This window comes from Carcharodon carcharias, chromosome 10 (genome assembly GCF_017639515.1).
Source record: "Carcharodon carcharias isolate sCarCar2 chromosome 10, sCarCar2.pri, whole genome shotgun sequence".
In the NCBI taxonomy this organism is placed as follows: Eukaryota; Metazoa; Chordata; class Chondrichthyes; order Lamniformes; family Lamnidae; genus Carcharodon; species Carcharodon carcharias.
This window is the reverse complement of record NC_054476.1, coordinates 164,313,900-164,330,355: the sequence shown is the minus strand read 5'-3', so window position 1 is coordinate 164,330,355 and position 16,456 is coordinate 164,313,900. Positions and strand designations below refer to the sequence as shown.

Below are 16,456 nucleotides of genomic sequence, written 5' to 3'. Positions count from 1 at the left end.
ATTCTTTCAGGGGAAACCTGAGCAGCAAGAAGACGACCAAATCTGGACCACCTGGATTCTACAGTGGTACTGATGTGGCTTACATTGTTTCTTCACGTTACATCCTTCAAATTAATATAGAAAGGCTGAAACACACTTGCTATTAGTCATACATAGCAAAGAATAAATTAAATTTCCTGATCCATTTTGATACCCCAGGCACATGCATCATATCAACTTTAATGGAAGTACTTTCTGTTTTCAGTTAAAGTGATGTAAAGGCAACCATAATATTGGCAACGCACTGGCAGTGTAAGTAGGCCTTGGCAGTAGATTTCAGTCTAACTCAACCATTTTCAGGAAGTTTTCACATTATATTCACTGTAGTAAGCTAACAAGGTCAAGGCACCATTTTGTACTAACACTGGGCTAAAGAAGCCATTTGTATTCTGTGCTTTTTAATCAATCACATGTATTAATCAAGAGCAACTGTATAATTAGTAACCAGCCAGAAACAGATGATTAAATAATAGCAAGCCTCAATGCATAATTTAAGAAGTAGTAATTAATCAAGTAGTTATTAAGGCTGGGTAATATTCTAATGTTTGAAGTTTAAAATCTTAATTTGCTGCTGTAAGCTTTGTCTGTGGAAAAAAGGGGAGCAGCCAGATACCACTGGGCACAAATCTTCATTTGTCCTTGGCTGTTTCAGGTACATGTCAGGAGAATGAATGAAGACTTGCATAAATTCAGATAAAAGAAAGATCATGAACTGTATTAATGTTCCATTCCATGGAGCATTGTACATAAATGGCTAAATCCAATAAAATTAATCCAGTAACAACAAATGACCAAAAGGCCCGACTTGATATGATGTAAAGCTAACTCAAAGGTTAAAAGTGGGTTTGAGAGCCATCTTGATGCTACAAGTTCAACTATAGCGTGGAGGTACTGAGCACTCCCTGGGAAGGGATATTAACGTTGTGAAAGCCGTCGTATATTTTTGTAAGTATGCCTTTTTCCTTCTAAAAATAAACTTCTTTTAAAATTTACTATCCAGAGTTCTGCTTTTGCCTTAATTGGTTAAAGTCTTGTCAGAACTAAAGTGAATCTATCGAGTTACGGAGGGCAAGGTCAGGTAATATAAATCTCTGTCAAAGTTAACAGCAGAAGCAGAGAGTCAGTTTTGGTAGCATCCGCACCAGAGTCAAGAAGTTGTGGATTCAAGTCCCATTTCAGGGACCTGAGCTCAAAATCCAGAATCACACCGCGGTGCAGCAATGAGGGAGTGCTGCACTGTCTTTCAGACGTGATGGTAAACCAAGGCCTCGTCTGCCCTCTCAAGTGGACGCAAAAGATCAGAATGTTAAGAACAGTAAACGCTGTTTGAGGGAGGAAATTTGCAAGCCATTAAATCAGTGCTGGCATAAATATAAGACTTGAAACAGCAGATTCAAAAATGGTTGGTATATTAAATTTTATATTCACATAGTCACTAAAATGATGTAGTACAGCTCCTTTAAATAGCACGGCCTCAAAATTCCATACACTGCAAACCAGTGTGCTGTGTCAATATCACACCCAGCACTGCCATCCAGTACTAAGACCGTTGTCATTTGCACAGTCAGCAGGAGAGCGCATCATCTGTACTGAACAGCCGGGCACAAGTGCCATTTCAGGTGCATCTTCGGCATTTGTCTGTTCCACGCACCTGCAAACGCAGGCACCCATCTGCCCATGGAATGTGTCACCCAGACCCTCTTCGATCCTGGCCTCTGGTCTAATCAGCCCCCTGAGCATGAGAGCCAATCCAGAAAGCCAAATGTTTATTCAGGGTTCAGCTTACTTGCCTGGCTTTGACTCCACCAGTGGGCCCACGTGGAGGCACATCACTCAGTGGACTCGTCTCCGTTACAATGCTGGTCCCCTTATCAGGAAGCCGCCACCCCTAACCCATCATTTGCCCTGTAAGGGGCATGCAGGACTTCTGCTCCCTATAAGGATTGTTGGAAGCTCCCAGAAATTGCAGAGAACCAACTTTAGTGTTCCAGGAAATTCAGGGACCAGAGCTTTAAAAGCCCTTCAGCATGATATTACTCAGTTGCATATTCCTTTTGAAAAGTAATTCATTCCAATAGATATCTCAGTGGTACAGACAAGACCTTCTGTGCTCACCTTCTCCATGTTGTCAAACACTGATGAGGTAGCAATTGTTGCAGGGGCTTCCTCAATAATCTTTTGATGTCGACGTTGAACTGAACAATCACGGCCAAATAGGGAAATTGCATTGCCATAGTGATCAGCAAGAATTTGGACTTCAAGATGGCGTGCATGTTTGGCGAGCCTCATCACAAAAATTGGAGAGCCAGGGACCTCTGTTTGTACCTGAAATAAAGAGAGAAATGCCAATCTTCTGCTGAAAACAACACCTCCAAAAAGAACTGGAATCACTGCTCAAATACTTTTCTACCAAAATGGAAATTTGATGTTGCCCTTTTCATTTTCAAGCTAAACTTTTAGTTGAGCTGTGCAAGAAATGCATCTGAAAGGACTGAACAAAATGACAGATTCACATCTACCATCTCCCTATACCAAATCTCAGCCAGACCATCAGAAGAAACAATACCTGCAGCATTTTCGTATATCTCACAAATACCATTTTAAGAAAAGGCAAAATTGTTCCTTGGATAGGTGAATGGGGAGAGTGGAAAAAGGATAAGTGAATAAAAATAATATTGTTTGTGTGGGGGGGTGGGATTGTCACTGGATCAGTTGCTCACTGTGTCACATCTTTGATATTTGTGCATGGTAACAAAGACACAGAAGAGATTTGGTCCTGGGCTGTCCTTGGGTTCCCTCAAGCAGTTGAATTAGTCATGACATTGAGACGTGTGCATTGGTTGCCTTTCCATTCTCAGCATGGTTGGTATATGGCCCAGGGAGATATTCAAGAGAAGTTAGATGCTATAGGAGAGAGGAGGGGTGACTGTAAGCTTCTATGGACAGATCAACTTGAGGGGCCTCCCTCTTCTATATTCACATTTTTGTACCTCTCCACAAATATAAGACACATAGTCTCAAGTAAGTGACTGTTTGTTTAAAAAAAAACTTAAAAATAGCTTCAGCCAAATTAATGCAAGAAATTCTAATGCACGAGATAAACAGATTCATGTATATATATCCTCAAGGCTGAGAGTTGATCAATAATTCTGCTGTTCCCATGTTCAAACAGACATAATCACACCCACGACAGGGGACATTATAGTTCAAGAACAAAAACACAATGGTTTAAAAGCAATCTTAAGAAATTTTCAAATTTTCGTTGATAGTTTTGCCCCTCCTCCCCTCCAGCCCACAGTGAAGGAACCACCTGAAGATAAACAGGTTTAAACTCTTCTGGCGCTGTGCTAATTAATGTTCATGATTTTCATTGGTGTGCGGGCTGACTTAATTAGGCAGGATGGGAAATCACGATTTCCCAATGGCAGGTTGAGATAAAGAGATAGAGTTAGTGGCATGTCAAGCACTACGCCAGCCTTAGCAGGTTCCTAATAATAAACTTGTATGCTATGAATACTCAAGAGCGTAAAACTTTTAAAAATTATGTCCTACCTTCAAAAAATGTCAGCTATTTCCCTTGTTTAACTCTATGGCACAAAGGAAGGAAACAGGAGAATAGACTCCTGCATGGAGGCTCAGGGCCAACAAGTGTGAGTCAGGGGTGACAGGGTTTTGGAGTGGGGTTGGAGACATGGAGGAGTGAAGTGGGAAGGACCTGGTGTCCTGGGTGTAGTCAAGGTAAGAAAATGACTAAAGGTTGGTGTCAGCGCCGTTCAAATGTGTGTCCATATCAGAGTGTTGGCTGACAGAGTCCTTACAGGGTTTGAGTTCAAACATTACAACATTTCAATTAACCCCAATGAGATTGCTCTCTGACAATTTCCTTTACAATGCATAGGAGGGGGGACCACATCCCACAATAGTGGCAAGTACAACACAGGGCACTAACACGAACATTCAATAAACAGTGAACAAAGAAAAAACAAAACAGTTTCTTCCACAATAAAGGATCTGTCCCTAACTCCCAATGCATGCCAACTATGCATGCCAACTATGAAGCAATGATGCCAGTACATTTACTCTCTAAGCAAGTCTCAACAAATAACAACATTGCACATCAAGTGAAAGCAATAGAATGTGAAATATTTAAAAGTGAAATTTAATTTTGATAAACACCCGTGCCACCTTTGTGCTCTCAAGCCTTATGTTAACGGCAACATAGTTGATCAGGAAAGTCGTGGCCACGATGTAGAGCCTCCCTGTTTGACCAGGAGACTCTTTAATTGGCTGGCCGTAGATGCAGCATAGTCAGCTGATGGCAGATTTCACCAACGAAAAGCCTCTCCGCTGCTAAATCAAAAGATATTTTGCATGCACACCGCTGGCACTTTTAATCATAATCACGTGAGAAAGAGCAGAGAAAGTGGAAGTTCCAGTTACAACGTCAGGAATTAGATGATGTTCACAAAATCCCAGCCTGGAATTTTAAATGGATGAATTAACCAGTGCACTATCAGAACAAAATAAATTCCAAAGTGTCCAACAAAGTGGGTTTGGATATTCAGTGAAACAGAATAGCTGGATATCACAGCTTGTTTCAACTCACAAGGAAACCCAATGTCAACTTTAAAGGAGACTCATCCCTTTTCCATTGTCTGGTATCTGTGCTTTCAGCAGCACAACAATCAATGCATCTTTTTAAGCTGGTGCTGCATCAGGACTCTAAAGACACCCTCCAGATAATGGGAGTCAGAACCCATATTACCAGCACAGTATTATTCAACAGGCAACAGAATCCACCTTTTGTGTGTTTATCATTCTGCAATATCTGAATCACCCACCTGTCTGAAAAGGTTTGGAAAATCCTCAGCAGTATTCACTTTTCTTATCCCTTTTCCACCTCCACCTTCAGAGGCTTTGATCATCACTGGGTAGCCGATATCTTCTGCAGCCTGACACATTAAATAAAACGTACAAAGATTAATTGAAATATACCAATCCAGAGCCACCCAATACACTCCATACAAATTTAGACCTGGTGAAATAATTGTTGGTAAAACTAGGAAAACATGAGGTAAGTTTGCTAGAACAGAGCTGCAGCACTTATCCCCCTATTTCCGGTGCCAGTCTAATACTAAGCACTGAGTTCTGTCTAGTCCAGTGCCTGGACAAATGAATCACTGTTAGAAGACGTTTCAGACCCAAATACTCAGGATTCCACTCCGCCATATTTAGAGTGAGAATCTGAAATCCGTCTGTGGGAAGAGGTGTTTATGTTCCTGAGGTTTCCAGGGAAATATGTCAGGAAGTTTAAATTCGACAAACAGGACCCCACATCAGTATAGGTTTACCTTTGGCATCCGTTATAGGGAGGGGCAGAGTGATGGAAAAGCACTGAGCTCAAGGCCATGACCCAGGTCAGGAAATAGTGTGAGCCTCAATTCTGTTAAGGAAAAGTACAGTATGCCTGCATCTTGTTGGCATTTGGTACATTTTCATGCTTTGGAGCTGAGAGGAGCAGGAAATCCAGTAGGCGACGCTACTCTGCTGGTCCTGCCTCGACGCACACCAGGTCTCCGCGGTCTGGACAGAATTCAGGTGCAGCATGCTCCTGTAGAAATTCCCTGGCTTTCAGCTTTGGAGTAGCAAACTGGCATTACAGGCCCATTCCCCAGCCTCAGGTGTGGTGGCAACCCCAAGTAAGTTCAGGGATTTCCTGTATAGACTAAACCAGTCCAGGTGGCATGCCACCCACAGCTCTTAGATTTGAAGCATTTGGTACTTGCCCATGGCTGTGCTATTCTTCCTCATAGTAAAACCTATTATTTACAGTCGGGAAGAGATCCATCTTCATTAATGCAGTACCATCACCACATAACATCAACAACATTTAAACTGAGGACACTTATGGCCAAAAGGACCACCTGAACACTTGTAGCCCAAGTTTAACACAAAGCTAAATTTACACACCATGCTGTGCTAAATGTGAGACTACCATCTTTTTTACTCTGTTTCACTCCTGCAAACAGAATACAACCTTGACTCCACAAGTTTAGCACTAGCACGAAGCTAAAATTACTTTCCAGGCACTAAATTTGCTGTGTAACCATATCTATACACACTGTTACCTTTAGGACCCTCAATGATCAAGTAGGAAGGGAAGAAACATACTTTCATAGAACAAAATTGCAATATTGTAGAGGGACAGATACAATGACAACTTGTATTTATATAGCGTCATTAACTTGATAAAGTTTCCCAAGTCCCTTCACAGGAGTGTACAGCAGCGTTAGCAAACAAAATTTGACAGTCACATAAGGAGGTATTAGAGCAGTTGCCAAAAAACTTGGTCAAAAGAGCAGCTTCAAAGTAGTGTCTTAAAGGAGGAGAGGTTTAGGAAAGAAATTACAGAGCTCAGGGCCAAAGCAACTGAAGGCATGGCCACCAATGGTAGAACAATTAACATTAGGACTGTTCAAGAGGTCAGAATTGAAGCAGCACAGATATCTCAGAAGGCTGGAGGAAATTACAGGGATAGGGAGGGCCATGGTAAGATTTGAAAACAAAGATGAAATTGTTAACATATCGAGGTATTACATAAGTGGGAGCCCATAGGTGATGGACGAACAGGACTTGGTGCAAGTTAGGACACAAGCAACAGAGTTTTGGGTGACCTCAGTTCATGGAGGGCAGAATGTGGGAGGCTAACCAGGATTGCATTGGAATAGTCAAGTTTAGAGGTAACAAAGGCATGGATTAGGGTTCAGCAGATGAGCTGAGGCAGAGGCAGTTGGGCGATGTTACGGAGGTGGAAGCAGGTTGTCCTGGCGATGGTGCAGATCTGTGGCAGGTGGCTCATCTTGGGGTCAAATTTGACACCGAGGTTGTGAACAGCTTCAGGCAGAGGATGCAGTTGGTGGCTAGAGAATGGATTATGTGGCAGCGACCTAAGACAATGACTTCGGTCTTCTCGATATTTTGCTGTACAGTGTGACAGCAAACAATCTGACAACTTAAAAGACATCGGAGGGGCTTAAGAGAAGTGGTGATGAGGTCGAGCTGGGTGTACATACAGAAACTGCTGCTGTGTTTTCCGATCATGTCGCCAAGGGACAGCACGTAAAGAAATAGGATGGGGAAAAAGGATAGATCGTTGGGGGACACGAGAGATATCAGTGTGGGGGCAAAAAGAAAAGTCATTGCAGGCGATTCTCTGGCTATGACTGGATAGATGAAAAAGGAAGTAGGCGAATGCAGTCTCACCCAACTGGATAATAGTGAAGAGGCATGGTGTGGTAAACCATGATAAAGGCTCCAGACAAGTCAAGAAGGACCTGGAGGGATAACTTATCTTTATTACAATGACATAGGATATAATTTGTGACTTTGATAAAGAGCTGTTTTGGCCCTATGGCAAATTCTGATTTAGAGGGATTCAAACATGGTATTCCAGGAAAGATTGACATGGATTTGGGAGGCAACAGTACATTCAAGAATGAAGGATGGAGGAACCAAGGATTTTGGGTTTTTTTGAGGACAGAGGTGATGACAGCACATTTGAAGGGTGGGGGGGAGAAAGTACCGGAGGAGGTAAAACTGTTAACGATATTAACTAACATGGGGTCCAAGAAAGAAAGTTGGGGGTTAGCATGTTAGGGGGAATAATGTTGAGAGAGCAGGAAGCGGTTCTCAGACAAGATGAGCTTGGCCTGAGGCGAGATAGGAAAGTTAAGTGGAAAAAGATAAAAGTTCAGGGATGGGGGAGGGACAGTGGTGGGGAACAACACCTTCAAGGACACTGGGGCTGGTGGACTGGAGTAAGAGAGAGAATTGGCAGAAACAGCTGACCAGATGGTCTCAAAGCAGAGTTCACAGGGTCAGCGCTGGGTGCGTTAAGTTGGATGGGAAGAAGTTGGCTAGATTAACCCTTAGCAGGCACGATGGGCATGACGTTTGGCAAGAGAGTAGAATGGGACGGTTGGGATCACTGCTGTAAGCAAGCAGCAAAAAGTTCTTTGATGCTGTCCTTCAGAGAATTTCAAGAGAGGCACAGAGGGAAGCTGTAGGCTGAGGGAGGGAGTTAAGCCTGGAATGGCGGCAAGTGTAAGAAGGTTGAGGAGTACTGAAGGGTGGGGTAGAAATCTAAGAAGGTGGTGTACCCATAAGAAGAGAAATAAAAGAAAGCATGAAGACAGGAGAGGAATCTAGGTGGGGTAAGGAGAAGAGAAATCGAAAAAGGGGGAAAGAAGCAGAAATAGCAGTAACGAGCTCAGGTTCAGAGCAGCAGCCAAAAGGCTAAAGCGAATGGTCAAAGCGAAAACTTCAGTTACATAGGCCTGGTTACTAGTAAATATTAGGATCATATATCCTGGTAGCAAATGACGAGTAGGAAGGAGACAATAAGAGGGAATCCAGAATTAGTCAGCAGTTCATTGTCACAATGAAGTTGATGTAGGTCAAGTGGAATCAGCAGAGTGCATCTGTTTTCCAGGGGGGTGCGGGTAGCAGGGTGTTTAATTTTATGAAGAAAGGTTGAACAGCCTGGGCCTCTGTCCATTGGAGTTTAGAAGAATGACAGGTGATCTTATTCAGACTTATAAAATCCTGAGGGAACTTAACAAGGTGGATGCTGAAAGGTTCCCCTTGTGGGCAAGACTAGAACTAGGGGACACAATTTAAAAATAAGGGGTCTCGCTTTTAAGACTGAGGTGAGGAGAATTTTTTTCTCTAAGAGGGTTGAGAGTCTTTGGAACTCTCTTCCCCAAAGAGCTGTGGAGGCGGGGGTCATTGAATATTTTTAAGGCAAAAATAGATACATTCTTGACTAACAATGGAGTCAAAGGGTGTTGGAGGTAGGCAGGAATGTGGAATTGGGGTCACAAAATCAGATCAGCCATGATCTTACTGAATGGTGGAGCAGGCTCAAAGGGCCAAATGGCCTACTTCTGATCCGTTTGTGTATGTTTGTACGTTCTATCAGCCAGCAGCTCTCACTCGACAAGAACACTCCCAAATTCTGGCTGCTTATTTGGAGTCTTCAAAGCTATTAAAACATTCAGCATTGATTGAAACTTTTAAGTGAGACTGGTGAAGGTGCTAATTCCACACTTCTCCAGCACTTTCCCCTCCTTTGAGCAGCTCACTTTGTTCCACCCCTCTCACCTTTCATTTAGAATCCTCATGCTTACTTCCCCCACTCAAGTAGCAAAAAAGCTTTCTTTGAGGTGACTTCACTGCTTTCCTCCCTCAGCTGAGCAACTTCGCATTTGATTTCAGCCTACATCTAAATGACACTCACTGCTGGCGCTTTGAAATTCTGGTGCCACATAACATAAACGCAGGATAGAAATCAGCAAGCAATTGCAATATGAAACCAAACTTTACAGTTTTTTGACTCTTGGTGCCCGGGAGGGAATCTATGCGCTGCTGCCACTAATTCTCGCCAGTGGTCTTAGATTGCCGCCACCAATTCTCGCCAGTGGTCTTAGATTGCCGCCACCAATTCTCGCCAGTGGTCTTAGATTGCCGCCACCAATTCTCGCCAGTGGTCTTAGATTGCCGCCACCAATTCTCGCCAGTGGTCTTAGATGGGAATATAAGATTTCACAGAAATTATGCTGTTTGTGGGACTGTATTGTGTACAAAATGCTGCTTTGTAACTTTGTAACAGTGACTGCACTTCAAAAGTATTTTACTAGTTGAGAACTGCTTTGGGACACTCTAAAAGCATGATGCAGAACTGCAGAAATGCAAGTTCTTATTCTTTGCATTCTTGGTTACTTTTACATTGGCCACTGTGCCAGCTTCTTCACTTATTGAGACATTACCACAGACATCAAAGGCAGTAGGTGAACATTTAAAAGGACTGCTTTTCCCCCTCACCTTCATACCACTCTCCACATCTGCGATGCAGCCTTTCTCATACAGCTCAGAAGGAACGCTCACAATTAGTTTCCGTGGTTCAGTTTCTGTCCATTCAATAGTCAGCCCTATAAACAAAAGTTAACCAACTGAATTGCACTTTCATATACTAAGAAAATATATGATTTGGATCTGGTGACAGGTTAGGGGTGGGAGGAGTGAAAATAGAGCTAGAGAGGGGCTGGGTAGGGAATACAGGAGAAATACACAGTCTTCCAATCAGTTGGCATTAACAGCTTTCACTTTGCATGAAGAGGTTTCATATATATGTTCTTCGAATATGGCAACACAGTGGAGCAGCAACATGTAGGGCTAATTGGCGAAAGTAGATGTTTGATGGCCCCCTCCGCTTAGCTTTCCATCCACGTCCTGCTGATAAGAGGTGGCAGCAGGTGGGAACTGAATGGAGGGGCAATCGGAAGGGAGTCTCCACCAGGCCACACTCCTGCTGTCCCTCTTGATGATCAGTCAACAGCAGCATTGGGAACAGCACCCTGGCTGCTTCAACCCCTCAAACGCGTGTTGCCCCCTGGTTGTTGTATATAAAATGGCTAGGAGAGCTATCATACTCTCTGCAGTATCAAATCTGTATCAGAAACTTATGTAAACTTTTAAATAATCACAGCAGCTAAAGATAAGTTTGGTCCTATGCATATTACATAAATGCCCTACCCTGGAACATTATAACAATTTTCTCCTGAAAGGATCAAACCCCCTTTTCCTCCCGTACGCCTGGTCACTTCATCCAGCTTTCATTCCTCTAAAACTTATTTCTAACAATGATTTTTGCATGACCCAAAGGAACCACGGCGTGAAAAAGAAATCCGGGGGGGGGTGGTGTGGGGGTAGTGAGGCCGTAAAAGATACAGGAGACAACTCATCAGATCAAAACTTAAAGTGGATTCCATTATAAGTCAACAGATTTTCCACATATATACCAAACTTCAGAGTATAGGGGTTATTTCTAAGAAGACTATACATAAGGCTTTTAACAAAAATTTCATTTCTTCTTTCCCTTTGCTTCATACATTCGTCATCAATTATTCTCTTTACACTCCATTTCGCTCCCATTCTTGAACTGCAATAACATCCTGTCACTGCCACTTGGCCAAACCCTCAACCTTTCATCAAGTTCATTTTTTGAATTCCCAATGGCAGCACTGTACAAAGAAAAAAATTGCAGCATTATTCCAAAGGATCTATTTCTTCATGTTTTATAATCACAGAGTTGCTTCGCTTCAGGAAATGAATTCCGCTTCAAATTTTACCCAAAGTAGCCCTGCATGACCACAATGGCAGACAGTTCAATAAGACAGCCACCAGTGCATTTCAAACTGATGTGTTTTTTTTTAGGTTTTACCTTCAGTTACCACTATTTTAACTCCTTTTTTCCTTAAAATACTTAGCTAACTAGGGAGGGATACATAGGTGCCTACACCCCTCAACTACCTCACTGAAGTGTGGCCAGATAACAAATGTTGGTAGACACAACTTAGCTGTATACATTGTGGCCAATGTAGAGACTCAACTGCTGCCTCATCTTTAAAAGATTTGTGCAGATCAGACAGTAAGCTTGCTATTTTCTGTTCTGTATGACATAAGTCATAATACAGGCTTGACAATCAAAAACCTATCATAAATTGATTTGCCACAGAAGTCTGTTGTTCCCCATCTTTCATAACAACAGAAAGGTTCCCCATCCAGTTATCTGAGTTAAAGTCAGGAAAACATTGATTGTTTCCTGAAATCACTGACTTACCACTGCCACTCCAAGGGAGAGTGGGGATTCCTGCAGTCTGTGCTACAATAGATGAGGCAATTTTATCACCCAGCGCCCACATAGCTAGACTTGGAGGACCTGAAGAGGAGAAAAAGCAAGCACTTTGAACAAAATCTCGGTTCAAATTATACAGCACCAGAAGGTGATTCAGTGATATCTCCAAAGAGCTCCTTTACTCAAGCAGTGAAGTACACTAAAGCTTATTGATATCAAATGAAAGATATGTTAAGACTTTATACGGATTACAGTAGGGGCTAAGGGCAAAGCAAGAAATACCATACTGTATTAATGAAAGGGATATTTTATACCAAACTTGCTTTATGCGGTTGACTAGTGATGGAGCCAAAGGCAACGCCAAGTGTATAGACTACTGTAATGAGAGGTACAGAAATCTACCCTTGATTTAGGATTTACTAACTGTTGTGAAGCAGTAAGACATTAATGAAATGTTGTACTGACAGTGACATTAATAATACAAGGGCTCAGTTTAGGAGCAACTGAAACGTACACGGATACGTGGTCAGTACGGGAAATTAAAAATCAAGAAAGACTCGCATTTTATGACCACCTGATGTCTCAAAGCACTTTACAGCCAATGAAGTACTTTTTGAAACATAGAGCATCAAGTGTTGAGCATCACTGTTGTAATGTAGAAAAGGTGGCAGCCGATATGCACATAGCAGACTCCCACAAACAGAAATGTGATAATGACCAGATAAATCTGTTTCTGTGATGTTGACTGAGGGATGAATATTGGCCAGGACAATGGGTAAATTCCCTGCTCTTCTTCAAAATAGTGTCCTGGGATCTCTTACATCCACCTCAACAGGCAGATGGGGCCTCCGTTTAATGTCTCATATGAAAGAATGTTGCACTTCTTCAACACTGCACTGGAATGTCAGACTTGATTTTTGTGCTCAAGTCCTGGTGTGGGATTGAACCCAGAACCTTGCGACTCAGAGGCGAGAGTGGTATCAACTGAGCTACAAATGATAGTTCTAACACTATGTAGTAAAAGCAAAATACTGTGTATGCTGGAAATTGGAAATAAAAACAGAAAGTGCCAGAAAAATTCAGCACGTCAGGCAGCATCTGTGGAGAGAGAAACTGAGTTAACATTTCGAGTCCAATGTGACCCTTCTTCAGAGGTAGAACAGAGGTAGAAATGCAATGCGTTTTATGCTGGAGAGAAAGTGGGGAGGGGCAGGTGGAGCAAAATAGAAGATTAGGGGTAGGTTAGAGGGTGGGAGAGATTAAATGACAAAGATGTCATGGAACACGAAACAAAGGGAGGAGTAATGATAGCATTAAAGACTAAAGAAAGTATTAGCAAGACTAAAGAGTTGTAACACTCTTGCCTCTGTATCAGAAGTTTGCAGGTTCATGTCCCACTCTGGAACTTCAGCATGTAATTTAGGTTGTCAATTCAATGCAATAAGAACAGTGAGTTCCATTGTTGGAGGTGCCTGTTTGAGTGGACGCCAAAGGCACCATGGCACTTCCTTGAAAAAGAGCACGGAGCTTTGTTGTTCTGCCAACTTTCATCCCTTAACCAAAACAAGTTAACTGGTCATTTACAGCTGTGGGATCTTCTTTGCAAATTTACAGCCATATTTACTTGCAAATAACATTGGCTGTAAGACACTTGTGACACCCTGAGGACTCAATAGATGCTATACAAGTATAAGTTCTTTCCTTCTTTTTATGTCCCTTAACAAATGACTTGAGGCTGAAACAGTTCCACTTGGTCAGAACAAATATTTCTTACCCATGAAAGCAATGCCATGTTTGTGAAGAAGTTCCGGCAGTTTGGGATTTTCAGAGGCATGGCCCCAGCCTGCCCATACGGCCTGTAAGTGGAAGAGATAACACATGTATCTGTATACATTCTTTTTACACCATTGACTATATACTTTTTTATAAAGTACCAAGATGGAAAGAACTGGGAGCTGCAGGGATAAACCACTAGCTTCCCAATGACAGATCTACACAGGGTGTTGAGTGCCATCCACGTATGGCTGGCCTTACTAGTTACAAGTTTGCCAGTTTTCAGCAGGGTTGCTAATGTCACTGACTCATCATCGCAGGAGCATCAGCACCACCTGGCAGAACCCACACCTCCCCATCAGAGTGGCTTATATGGCCTTGACCAACACTGCAACCCAGTTAAAGAAGAAAGTGAGGGAGCGGGAGAGGAAGGGAAAAAAATGGAACAGTAAGTGATATTGAAAACAATTCTAACAGAATCATCTCTCAGTTGATTATAACATTAACAATTACAGCACCAGGAATTAGGAGTTCGACTATTTTAAAGAGGAAAGACTTTACATGTTAGAAGATAAGAAAGGTTTGCTTAAGATTAGCGTTAGCAAGGAGTGTTATTTTTCCTCACAGTACCTGGACTGGGATCCGCTTTGCAATGTCCAGTATCAGCTCAACATTTGCATAGTTATTGTTATTTGGTCCTCCAGGTACAGGAACGTAGTGGTCTGCCATTTTAATGTATTCTGCAAAGCAAAAGCAATTCAGATCACAAGTTTGAAGGAATATTCAAAGATCAGAGGCACAAAGTCAGTACCTGAATTCACCATAATGTGTTACAGCTGCCAGAAGAACAGAATTGGATAAGGGAAGTGGCCTAGAAGTAATGTGAACAACAACCAGGTCTCTTAAAAACGAGTGTTGATCGGTTTCTTCTCATTTTTGCAGCACTTCACCATGTATGACTTCTGAGATGAGCAGCAGCCTGCCACCCTGGTCACTATTATGAACTGACTGACCATCCTCTCTCCCCAGCCTGTCCACAATTATCCCCCCCCACACCTTCCTCTGACTGTTGCTAGGTGTATGGTTGCACGGGTACCATTCCTCTACCAATTTCCCAACTGGCCATTCTTTGTGAGAGCCAAACCAGTGAAGCTCGCTAACTTCCACACGCACATTTTTTCAACAGAGGTCAGCTGAATAGCAGGCAGGAGTAGAATCCCAAGCTGATATTGTTGATATGTAGATAGGGTGAGATGATGAAAATAAAGTGGGAGGAGGCTTGTGTGGAACATAAACACAGACCATTTAGGCCAAATAACCCGTTTCTGTGCTGTGAATTCTATGTAATTTTCTTTCTCTTTTCCCTATCCAACTCCATTAACCATTCCACTTAAAACAGTTGTACAATCAGCACAGGCCAGGAATTAAACCTGGATGTCTCTCATCCATGTAGCTCAGCACGTTTGCCTACCAAATCACGCAAGGTCATTTGTCACTGCTCTAATATTGGCCTGCTAAACAAATGGAAACCACAGAAGCAGCACAACAAAAACTGTAACTAGTGCTTTGAACTAAAGGGCTTTGCTGTACCCTAAACCTGAAATTGCAGACCCCATCATGCAGAGATGTCCTGGGTTCCAGATTGCTAAAGGCATTCCTGCTTTCATTGCAACAGCTATTTTTGTTGGCAGTCTGTGACAAAACTTACAGTTCAGAGTAGACTAAGCCCTCTGTGTCATACCAACAGGTAAATAACCATCAAGTTGTGCTCATTCAACAGCAACTTCTTAGATTATTCCAATGCTCTCTTGGCTGGCCTCCCACCTTGCATCTTCTATAAACCTGACCTAATGCAAAACTCTGCTGCCAGAATCCTAACAGACCAAGGTCTGTGCGCCCATTGCCCGTGTTCACTGAACTACACTGGCTCCAGGTCTGGCAACACTTCCATTTGAAAACTCTCACCCCGTTTTAAAGTCCTTCCAATATCTCACCCCTTTTAATCTCTGTAAGCTCCTTCAGCTCTACAATCCTCAGACTGTGCTCCTTCATTTCTGACCTCTTGCACTTCCCCCGATTTTCTGCGCTCCACCAATTGTGGCCATGTCTTCAGCTGCATGGGCATTAAGTTTTAGAATTCCTTCCCAAAACTCGCTCTCTTCCTTTAAGATAAAACCTCAGCCTTTAACTCATCCTAACATCTCCTTCAGGGAAGGCTTGGTGTCAAATGCCCCTTTTTAATAATGCTCCTGTGGAGCGCCTTGGGAGGTTTTGTTATGTTAGAGGTGTCATATAAATGTATGTTGTTGTAGATAACTGACCTGCATTAGCTTTCAAGTCTTCTGGAGTTACCATAACAACAAATCGTATTGCACGCTCATTCCTAAACATCTCATAAGACCAGCGGCGTATGGACCTCATGCACTTCACTGCTGCAATCCCATTGTTGGCAATCAGAACCTGTTGGGCAAAGTCCAGAGAGTTAGCTAGTTAAAATTGAACTAAATGAAGATTATAAAGGATAAAGTTAGACACCAAAGCTTCAATATTTCAGGAAGGGCATTGGTCCTGGAAGTTGGAATATTATCTTGAGGAATTTTGGCTGTTTAGGTGTTATTTGTGTATAATCACTTCTCCATGGAAATATAAGAGACAACAAATGTGTGAAAAAGGATGGTTAGATGGGCTAATTGGTTTTTGCTTTCCACATGCCCTTAAATCATGGGACGCACACCATCCAATCACTTTTATTTCACCAAATCTAAAAAAAGCCCATCTTTGAAATATCTTCTGTTCAAAATAGGCATTGCTTCCTTCTCATTGATCTATTTAACATGGCAACTACAGCAAAGAATAGAATCAAAGAATGATTGCATCGCACAAGGCGGCCATTCAGCTTGTCAAATCCGTACCAGCTTTCTGCAAGCACAATTTTGTCAGTCCCACTCT

The 16,456-nt window shown here is 42.4% G+C and overlaps 1 protein-coding gene across 2 annotated transcripts in view; it reads right to left on the bottom strand.

The window, feature by feature from the left end:
* acaca (acetyl-CoA carboxylase alpha) overlaps positions 1 to 16,456 on the bottom strand; it is a 303,263-nt gene that overhangs the window by 261,642 nt on the left and 25,165 nt on the right. For both annotated transcript variants that reach the window (XM_041197029.1, XM_041197030.1), the window contains exons 4-10: positions 15,829 to 15,967; positions 14,138 to 14,247; positions 13,509 to 13,590; positions 11,720 to 11,818; positions 9,922 to 10,028; positions 4,881 to 4,991; positions 2,155 to 2,364 (exon numbers count right to left, since the gene is read on the bottom strand). In XM_041197029.1, the coding sequence (XP_041052963.1) occupies positions 2,155 to 2,364; positions 4,881 to 4,991; positions 9,922 to 10,028; positions 11,720 to 11,818; positions 13,509 to 13,590; positions 14,138 to 14,247; positions 15,829 to 15,967 (858 nt within the window). The remainder of the gene's footprint in view (positions 1 to 2,154; positions 2,365 to 4,880; positions 4,992 to 9,921; positions 10,029 to 11,719; positions 11,819 to 13,508; positions 13,591 to 14,137; positions 14,248 to 15,828; positions 15,968 to 16,456) is intronic.